General features: G+C 32.7%; 1 protein-coding gene across 1 annotated transcript in view; it reads left to right on the top strand.

Moving 5' to 3' along the window:
* Nucleotides 1-938, top strand: part of LOC122530256 (band 7 protein AGAP004871-like) — a 24141-nt gene extending 23203 nt beyond the window's left edge. The window contains exon 6 of the mRNA XM_043657061.1: nt 184-938. Coding sequence (XP_043512996.1) covers nt 184-375 — 192 coding nt within the window. The 3' untranslated portion in view covers nt 376-938. The remainder of the gene's footprint in view (nt 1-183) is intronic.
* The last annotated feature ends 10644 nt before the right edge of the window (nt 939-11582 follow it).

Here is an 11582-nt window from a genome sequence, read left to right as displayed (position 1 = left end):
GAAACACATCTACCCACTTAACATCGTTACACCGGTATTCGCAATATTTCGGTTTCATCAAACCGGTATCGGAATAGTAACCTAAAATTACCGGTATTTTTCCGGTATCCGTAATACCGGATTCGGTCTCTGAGAAAAACAACGAAAACTTGGCGATTAAGGGTACCGTTCTGTTTCCGACAGCTGCGATATCTACAAACGCTGAGCAATATATCCGCGGAGAAGAACTCGACCATCATCTTCCCCCTGCCAGTGGAATTACTGGCTCCGTTCTTCAACAACAAGCTGCACGCGAACGGGAATCAAGAAGCCGTCAACGGAGCAACTCGGCACGAAGCGGCTGAAGGCCCGACCAGACATTCATTAGGACATTGACAGGCGTATCAAAGCGAAGAGATACACGTATATATATATATATATATATATATATATATATGCATGTATATCAAACTTTGGATTATCCTCGGCAGATTTCACAAGGTTTCGGAACAGCATGTCGGATTAATTGCGTGACCTTTGATCGAATCCGACGGCAAGCAGATACACTTGATTGGAAACCGATACGTGAGCATACGCGAAACTCGACGCGTTTGCTTATCGTCAAAGCGCCTCACGCCCTTCGGCCAAATTACCTGTTTTCGTCTCGGGCGATATCCATCCGTACGTTGAAAGGGACCGGCGTCGGGAACCGCGTCATCGCAAACTCGCGGTCAGCTCGCTGAATAAATAGATAATCGTGTAATTCGTCACTCGGCTTCTGTTTGATTTCCAACGACGCGCGTTCCCACGCGACCGGAAGAAAATACATAGGGCAGCGTTTCAACTGTCGGAATGTCTGCCGAGGTTGACGTACAAGTGGAAGAAAAAAGTCGGACGAAACAACTTGACAAAATGACTGATCAACGATACATAACGTGTAATAACGAAATTTATTGATAAAAATGTTTTAATTATTTTAATTGAAAAATAATGTATTAATTATTTATTGACAAAAATGAAATATGCGGATGTCAAATGTATGAAATATTATAAATATAGGGTGTGACTGTAAGTCGAAAATAGAAGGAATAAAATTTTTTCGTATGACGCTTCGTTTTTTTTTTTTTTTTTTTGAGAAAACCGAGTTTGAAAAGCCAGGAGGTCTTATGTAGAATAAAATATGTGGATGTGGAATATATAAAATATTATAGATATAATAAATATGACTCTACGTGTGAAAATAAGTCGAAAGAGAAAGAGAGTAAAACTTTTTCATGTGACGTTCTCGAGAAAATCGAATTTAAAAAATAGGAGAGCAAAAAATAAGTAAAATTTTGTTTATTTCTAGCTTTCATTTTTAAGAAAATAGACTGTTTCGTTAGAAGTTGCCTTTTAAAAAGTAAATTTTCAAAAAACGAAACATTCTATTAAAAACATCTTACTCTACACTTCTCATTTTCACACGTGAAATAACCTTTTGCTAATTATTCTCTCCTATCGAACCTAACCTAAACCTAATCTTTCGTTTTTATGTGTGAAGTTGTGTTACGTAACCTTTAAACCTAACCTAGTGTAACCACTAAGCCTAACCTAAACTTAACCTTCTGTTAATTATTCTCTTAATTATTCTTTTCTATCTAGAATTAGCTAACTTCAAGTAGGCATTTTTGACAACCCCTAAGCTTAAATTAAACCTAATTTAAACTCAACATTCTTAATTACTCTCTCCTATCTAAAGTTCTTTTCTGTCTAGAATTAATTAGATTTAAGTAGATATTTTTGAGGTGTTTCTGATGAACTCCTAAACCTAATCTACATCTAACCTAAACATAAGCTTTTGTTAATTATTCTCTTTTATCTAGAATTAGCCAAATTCAAGTAGATATGTTTGACAACTCCTAAACTTAACCTAAACCTAACTTAAACTTAACTTTCTGTTAATTATTCCTATCTAAAGTTCTCCTATCTAAAGTTCTCTCCTGCCTAGAATTAACTAAATTCAAGCAGATATTTTTGAGGTATTTTTGATAAACTTCTAAACCTAACCTATATCTAACCTAAACTTAACCTTCTGTTAATTATTCTCTTCTATCTCGAATTAGCCAAATTCAAGTAGATATCTTTGACAACCCCTAAACTTAACCTAAACCTAACTTAAACTTAACTTTCTGTCAATTATTCTCTCCTATCTAAAGTTCTCTCCTGCCTAGAATTAACTAAATTCAAGCAGATATTTTTGATAAACTTCTAAACCTAACCTACATCCAACCTAAACTTAACCTTCTGTTAATTATTCTCTTCTATCTAGAATTAGCCAAATTCAAGTGTAACCGATAAATTTCTAAACTCGAAAACGAAGTGTATTTTGTAGAAACGTGTAACGTTCATTGTAGAATCACAGCCTGATCGATTGTACCGCGATTTCGAGAGCATCGAGTGTACATGTAAATTCATCGTTGCAGCGGCAACATCTTTGTCTGCGCGAAACATGATTCGCCACGATTGCCGAGGAACGGTCGGAGAAATGTGCCGGTTAATCGTAGTACACACGCGAACGTTGCGCGTTAAATTTTGTTCATCGCATACTCCCGCAAGCTGAATATTAATTTGCAAATAGCTTTCGCGGACCAAGATTAAATTATTTCTACAGAGTGCACGTGGTTCCGTGAGCGCATCAACGAGCGCCTCTCCTCGGAAGGTTTAATTTCCGTTTGCGGCACATTTCGTTAGATCTGTCGAGGATCGAGGATGGAGTCGGGTAAATGCGTAAATAAATACCGTCGGCATCGATTCGGCAATTTAAAGGTTACGAAGGCGAGCGTTTTTAGGGGCATTTAAAAAAGCTCAATTCTCGTTTCGATATTTCTTTCAATTTACGTTAATTTCTGAATGTCGACAGCGATGAAATTAATGAAATACAATGATAATTCCAGTCGAAAGGTTAGACATATTACAAAAATATCGAAATTTCTTTCATATATATATCTCTTCCTGGATTAGATATTATACTTCCCATTAACAGTTATGATACACAGTCTATTGAAAAAAGGAAAAAAAAAGATGCCAAATAGAATGAAGAGAATTAGAAAATTTTTTTAGATTTAACAAGTCTCGAAAGTTCCACTTTCTAACAAGTATATTCTCAAGTATTCTCATTTCTCTTTGTGTAATAACGCAAAAATCATTTCCTTCTTTGTCTCACTCTTCAAGATATTACTGTTTCTTGAAGTCATCCGCGTTCTTTCTATTCGACACAACCTCGAGTCTCTAGTGAAACTGAGTAATTGTATAATATTATACAAATATACATATTAAATAAATATTAACTTGAAATTAACATATCATTAACATATGTTTTATAAATTTATTATACACATAATATCGAAACCACTACATCATTCACCGTGTGATTGAATTCGTATTGACACGATAAACGAAAAAAAACAAAAAAAGAATGGCATATAAAAAATTAAAGATCACCTTAATTTCATGAAAAATATCGCAACACCGCTGTATTGGACATAGTAAACGATACAACTTTGCCCATTTTTCCTTCTCTACCATTACCGCTGGATAAAAATAACGCGAACACCCTGTGTATACATAAACCTTCACACCAACCTGTTCATTTTCGCTATTATTTTAATTTCGAAAAATTTCACACGACTTCAATTTCGCGATAAACTCTCATTTAAATGTAATAACCACCGTGAATCATATTTCATTTCTAATAAAGGTGCCCTCTGTCGCGTCGCGTGTCCCAGCCGTCCAGCGGAAGGCTGAACTCGCGGTAAAGTGGAACGTACGTGACGCGTTCGGCATGCTCTTTATGAAAACGGAAATCGCGCGAGTTCGTACGTCGAAACGATAACACCACGGCCTCCCAGTATATATAATTTCGAGTCGCTCGGCGAAACAACAAGTTCTGGGGAGGGAGAAATGTGGCTGGGGAAACGCGAAGTGTGGGCCTCCTCGAGTATAGGCTGTTGGGAAAACGTCCGTGCAGGACCCACTTAAACATCGCCGGGCCGCGATAAAAATAATTAAACTCGTGTCAAAAACAACCGCGCGCGTTAAACGGTGCACGACGGACGGGAAGCGGCGAACAGAAAGCACAAATTTCAATTTTATTACGCCTGGAGTGAGACAGGATATGTTCCCTCTTTTTTCTTTTTTTTTTTTTTTTTCAAGCAAAAGAAAGTATCACCCCCTCCCCCTTCCCTCCCCCCTCCAGCGCGCGTAATGTATGTAAAATGTTTTATAAACAACGCGGCCGGAGCTCCAACCATGGGGGACTGTTATTTACGCGGGAAATTCTTCCGTGAATTATGACGCTTGTTAAGCGTGGCACGACACGCGAGTCCGGCCAGGATTAAAGAGCCTCCGCACCAGAGCACGGTGGAAACTATGTACGGCAGTACGTTAAAAAAAAGAAAAAAAAAGGGGGGGGGGCGAAAAAGAAAAAGAAAGAGAGTAACTCGTCGCGAACGCGCGCGGGGATTATCGCGTCGGCTAGGAACTCGATAAACCACTGCCCAAGGAGTGATCTCGCGTTCCACATCGTTTCGAGAGCAATTACAACACGGGCCGCTTTTCGCCGTATCTAGCCGACGACTATCTACCGGTCGCGATATGTACGTACGTATATATATCGCTAGGCGGCTCGTCGAGTTGCAAGAACCCGGCGATTAATCGTGGAACGTCGGGCGGTAATTGCCGAAACCGAGCTACTTTCGCGTGCCGCTGCGCGTTTCATATTTGGAGGGAACTAACATTGGAGGATCGTAATTAATAAACAGGGCCCCGGCCCACGGGATATTAATTCCTTCGGCTCAAATATTTGCCGACGAAATTAATTCGTACGCTCCGCAGCGAGATGTCACACGGACACGCGTAATCCGGCCGGAAGTGATAACCTTTCGGCTGGAGATACACGGCAATTAAGCTTGCAAACCGTGGCGGGGACGTTCCCTTCTACTTATCTCGCGAAAATTATTCGACATTCGTGCGACGATCTCAAATTGGTTTTAAATTCGCTCGCGTTTGCCAAAATTCTAATACGAGGAGCGTGGAGAGTTCGTACGAATTGCGTGTTGCGGCAGGACAATGTGAAACGCGATTGAGGAGTCCGGTGCGAGAGCCTAACCTGTTATACGATATAATGCTGACGTTCTGAGATATGATAAAAGTTGTGTTTCGTTAGAAATTCCATAGTTACATTTTTTTTTCTTTTTTTTTTTTTTAATCTTAACTCGTTAACACAGAAATAGTGTCTCTAGAAAAATTTTCTGTTTTTTCTTGTGCGTGTTTGAATATATAAAAATCGAATTAAACAATTTACTTGTATGTGTATTTTAGTTGAATCTGTGTTCCAAAAATTAAAAGTATTTTATTTTATCAATCTTAATTTTTGTTTCTCTTTCTCTCTCTCTCTCTCTCAAGATATATATATATATCTTGTGAGCTACATTTGAGTTCTTTATAAAAATCGTAGAATACTATGATTTTTATTGATAGAGAGAGATAACGCGTGGCTTGGCTCCCTCTTGCACTGAAATTATTACATTTGTATATAGTATTTTATATAGATGCAAAATATTTTGCCACGGAATTATAAACAAAGAGATAATAACTAGGCATTACATTTATAATTATATTAATAAGTATATATATATATATATATATATATATATATATATATATATATATATATATATATATATATATATATATATATATATATNATATATATATATATAAATAAATATATATATATATATATATATATATATATATATATATATATATATATATATATATACACTTATTAATATGTATATATATATATATATAAATATATATAAATACGTATTATATTAATGCGTACATTTATAATATAAATATAACATATTAGTATAATTAGTAATAATTATACTAGTATATCTATAAATACGTATTATATTAATGCGTACATTTATAAATATAATTATAATATAGATTATATTAATAATAAATTATAGATATGTTTTTCAACATTTTGTAAGTTAAATCTAGTTAGTTTTGTAGGTTATCTCTTATAAATTAAGGGATAATAACTGGACATCAGATATCAGAATTAATAAATACATATGTTTATCAATTTTGACATCCATATCATTATATTTATATTGACATATACGTATTATAACATATATCTATAACAAAATATATTTTTCAACACTTTGTAGGTTAGCTCTAGTTAGTAGTTAGCTTTGTAGGTTATCCCATATGGATAAAGAGATAATAAGACATCAGATGTCAAAATTAATAAATTAATAATTACTAAATACACATATATATTTATTTATTTATTTATTTATTTATTTATTCTTATGTCCACTTATTATCCCTTAATTTATAAGAGATAACCTACAAAACTAACTAGATCTAAGGAGATAACCTATAACTACATAACCTATAAAATGTTGAAAAATATATCTATATTTTATTATTATAATATAATCTATATTTATAATTACGTTATGTATGTATTAATTTAAATATAATGATGTAGATGTCAAAATTAATAAACGTATATATTTATTAATAATTAAAAATATAATATATATATATATATATATATATACATTTAGTAATTACATCTTTAATTATTAATAAATACAAATTAATAAATATTAATAAATATATACGTCCATTAATTTTGACATCTATATCGTTGCATTTAAATTAATACATATATATTCACAACATAATTATAAATATAAATTATATTAATAATAAAATCCTTCTCCACAACTTCTCTCCCAGTAGATCCGTACTTTTTCGAGAAACGTGTTTTCAATTCCATTAAAAGAGATTACCACGCGTTTAAGCGAAATTTTTCAAGAATCTCCGTTGAAGCGTTTTCGCCCGAGAGTTGCCCGTTAATCGTGACGCTCGGGATTCACGGTTAATTAATGTCGACGAACAATCCCTCTTTGCCTCCCCCATTGAAAAGAGCAACTGTAACTCTTTCGCTCTCTCTCTCTCTCTCGGACGTGCGAGTCGAGCGGTCGTGTGGAAATGACCACGAGATACGTACACGTACACGAACGTCTGTCCGCGATGTAAAAAGCGGCGAACGAATTCCCTCGTAAAACGCGTGGGATCCGTTTGCAAGCGGGCGTTCAACGAACGGAACGACTCGCGTGCCAGAGATATCTCTGCCGGTCGAAACACGTGACGCGCGAGTACGGCGCAAGAATTTGCCAGAGGAAATTCGATGCCGATCGCCGCGGTCCCGGAAACCAAACCAAGCGGCCACGCGTACACTCGAAAATCCACGCCTCGCCAATTTGCACCGTTGCTGCGGAGGAATTTCCAGGAAATTAGGGAATCCGCGGCACAAAGTGTCCGTCATTGTACACGCATTATAATAATGTTAAACATTCTCGAGCTCTGAATTATAGACGTAGTCTATATTCATTTTTTTTTTTTTTTTTAACATCAAGGACCCGATTGCGAATAATTTTTAATGGGAGTTATGCTCCAGATATTCGTAAAAAGAAATAAAAAAAAAAACCATATAATTTCCACTCGTCGCGAGCGTAGCTTTTAAAAATTGGGAATTTCGTGTTAACGGTTTGTGCTTACGTTCTTTTTATATTAATGTAATCAGGCCGTTTCATTATTTATTCCCTTCCCTCTCTCGGTGCTTTCAGCTCCGTGCTTTTTTTTATCACTGTGTTCGCGGCGCCTGCGTGCAAAATAATTTTCATATATTTTCGTTTCGTTCTTTCACAACGGTGTACTTGCATGTGCAAACATAACGGAAAATATCGGCGATTATTTACACACTGTTTCCGCAAGGTACTCATTTTCGCATTTGTATATTTACTCGAATGAGGCCGCCGCAGTTAAACTAATACTGACACACCGAGTTCTCGTTTTTTTTTTTTTTTTTTTTTGAGAAGAGGCTAGTTGATAACGAATTGAATGTACGTCGTTTCAATCATTTCGGGTGGTAATCACAATTTAAGAACAGGTCAAATACGACCGATTTCGATTATTTTCAATTCAGCCAAAGTGGGTATGTGTTTCGCCTAACTGATGTACAGTGAAATATCTCGGAATATGTTGAAGCTACGAACAAAAATGTTTATACGAAAGCTGTTCAGTATGAAAAGATGTCTCAATTTTCTCATTCATACAATGGTGAACGATATTTCGAGGTTCAACTTGATTTTTCTAAACCAGACCATACGTCTTTTTAGTCGCATTTCGACAGCTGGTTTCAATACAAATCCAACGACCTACAATTTTGTACCATTTTTTCCAGTTAGTCCTACATCAGGAACGATGAATTTCGCAACAGTCGGAGGCGAACGGTATTACAAATTGCCTCCATCTTGGTTGACGCGTTATTCTGATTTCATCCCATTGCCAAATCGTTGTTCCGAGGCTCGATTTCAGTATCGGTGAATGGACTGATAACACACTGTCATTGCAAAATCAAATATTCGAAATTTAAGACTGTTCTTAATGCCATTATTGATCGATTTTCATTTTCATTACTAACAGTTTATTCGTCTGTGGAGCAATGTTACATCTACATCGAAAATTATTGAATTCAACGTGAACGATTTCTTATTTGCATAGCTATACTTAAGAAAACGATCACAATTTAATTTTCTGGCTGTAATATAATTATTTTCTTACACGAATTAGTATTGCATGTCACAGACTTGTAAATTAGCATTTAGTATGTCTCAACAATAACTTAAAGTTAAAAACTGACCGTGCAAACGTAGTTTCACTCTGTAAAAAATATAGAAATTACAGTATTTATCGTTGCCTTAAATTAATGAAGGCCATGAAACAGTAAAACTGCAAAATTTATAACACGAGAAATAGTAAAACAGTAAAACTGATTGATGAATAGAAAAAGTTGTTTTGGAAGCGTTGACAAAAATTACCACCTCCTGTGCATCACTGACCTTATCTGAAGGTTCGACAGGAGAAAGATCATAATAAGTTGAACCTTCATCGTGTGCACATCGATTAAACTTTCGAAGTGTATTTTTAAGTAATATTTCTAAATATTCTACTTGTTTAAACATTATCTGATATTCCTAATAATTTACTTGCAACAATTAAACAATACATTCTCTTCTTTAATGTTTCTAAGCGTTGTTTAAAATTTTTAACTAATAATTTATAAAAATCTTGAACAATGTACTTAAGAGAAATGACTTTGACTTATTGAATGAAATGATTAATTTAAATGTTTAATCGTAACGTAAAAGTTGTGAAAATTATTGAATAATGTCTAGAAATATTGTAGAAATAATTTAATTGTTTCAAATGGATCATTCAAACTGTAAAATAATGCATTTCGATGATATTTTTGTATACTAACAATTTTAACTATTTACTTATAACAATTGAATCAGTGATTGAATTCTCAAGCATTATTTCATAGTTTGAATAATTCATTTATAATAATTAAATTATTTTATTTACAAAAAAGATAGTTACATAATACATATATTTCTTGCTGTCTGATACAATAAACGAGCGGAAAATTTTTACATGTTGCGCTTATATTATTCTTATTATTATTATTGCGCTTATATTATTATTATATTATTCTGAAGCGACAATCACTGCTCAACTCGATTTTTTACTACACAACTTTTCTCTACATAAATTTCTATTTAATATACAACAATGCAGTTATAACTTAAAAATTAATATCAAGAAAGTGTAAATTTATTTTTAGTCAGTTGTAGATCAAAAAATTAATAAATTATTACATTTGACATTGTAAGATATTTATGAAAGTATAACCTTGCGATAGAAATCTAAAAACTTTCGAAAAACTAAAGAAAAATTATCAATAGTTCCGGGTCACTGACGATCGGAACAACAGATTAACCTTCAGCGGTACGGAGACTCATTATCAATTGAACTTTCGTCGTGTGCACATCGACCAAAATTTCGGAGTGAATTTTTAAATAATATTTCTAAATATTCTACTTGTTTAAACATTATCTGACATTTCTAATAATTTACTTGCAACAATTAAATAATACATTCTCTTCTTTAATGTTTATAAGTGTTATTTAAAATTTTTAACTAATAATTTATAAGAATCTTGAACAACTTAAAAAACATGACTTTGACTTACTGAATGAAATGATTAATTTAACTGTTTAATCGTAACATAAAAGTTGTGAAAATTATTAAATAATGTCTAGAAATATTGTAGAAATAATTTAATTGTTTCAAATGAATTATTCAAACTGTAAAATAATGCATTTCGATGATATTTTTGTATATTAACAATTTTAACTATTTACTTATAACAATTGAATCAGTGATTTAACTCATAACAATTGAATCAGTAACTCGATTTTTGACTACATAAATTTTCTCTACGTAAATTTCTCTACAATAAATTTCTCTTTAATATACATTAATGCAGTTATAACTTAGAAATTAATATCATGAAAGTGTAAATTTAGTTTTGGCCAGTTATACATAAAAAAATTAATAAATTATTACATTTGACATTGAAAAATATTTATAAAAGTGTAATTTTGCCTTAGAAATCTAAAAACCATTGACTAGTATAATAGAGAAAGTACTTTCGAAGTACTAAAAAAAAAATTATCAACAGTTCCGGGTCACTGACGATCGAAACATTGGATTAACCTTAAGCGGTACAAAGGCTCATTATCAATCGAACTTCCCTCGTGTGCACATCGACCAAAATTTCGGAGTGAGTTTTAAATAATATTTCTGAATATTCTAATTGTTTAAACATTACCTAATATTTCTAATGATTTATTTGTAACAATTAAACAATAAATTCTCGTCTGTAGTGTTTCTAATGTTACTATTTAAAATTTTTAACTAATAATTTATAAGAATCTTGAACAATGTATTTAAGAGAAATGACTTTCACTTATTGAATGAAATGATTAATTTAATTGTTTAATCGTAACATAAAATTTGTGAAAATTATTAAATAATGTAGAAATATTGTAGAAATAATTTAATTGTTTCAAATGAATTATTCAAACTGTAAAATAATGCATTTCGATGATATTTTTGTATATTAACAATTTTAACTATTTACTTATAACAATTGAATCAGTGATTTAACTCATAACAATTGAATCAGTAACTCGATTTTTGACTACATAAATTTTCTCTACGTAAATTTCTCTACAATAAATTTCTATTTAATATACATTAATGCAGTTATAACTTAGAAATTAATATCATGAAAGTGTAAATTTAGTTTTAGCCAGTTATAGATCAAAAAATTAATAAATTATTATATTTGACATTGTAATATATTTATGAAAGTGCGATAGAAATCTAAAAACTATTGATTAGTACACAGAGAAACGTTTTGAAGTACTAAAAAAAAATTATCAACAGTTCCGGGTCACTGACGATCGGAACAATAAATTAACCTTCAGCAGTACGGAGACTCATTATCAATTGAACTTTCGTCGTGTGCACATCGACTAAAATTTAGGAGTGAGTTTTAATAATAATATTTCTGAATATTCTAATTGTTTAAATATTTCTAATAATTTATTTTTAACAAT

Source organism: Frieseomelitta varia, unplaced genomic scaffold (assembly GCF_011392965.1).
Source record: "Frieseomelitta varia isolate USP_RPSP 00005682 unplaced genomic scaffold, Fvar_1.2 scaffold_336, whole genome shotgun sequence".
Taxonomy (NCBI): Eukaryota; Metazoa; Arthropoda; class Insecta; order Hymenoptera; family Apidae; genus Frieseomelitta; species Frieseomelitta varia.
This window is presented reverse-complemented; position numbering and strand designations above follow the sequence as displayed.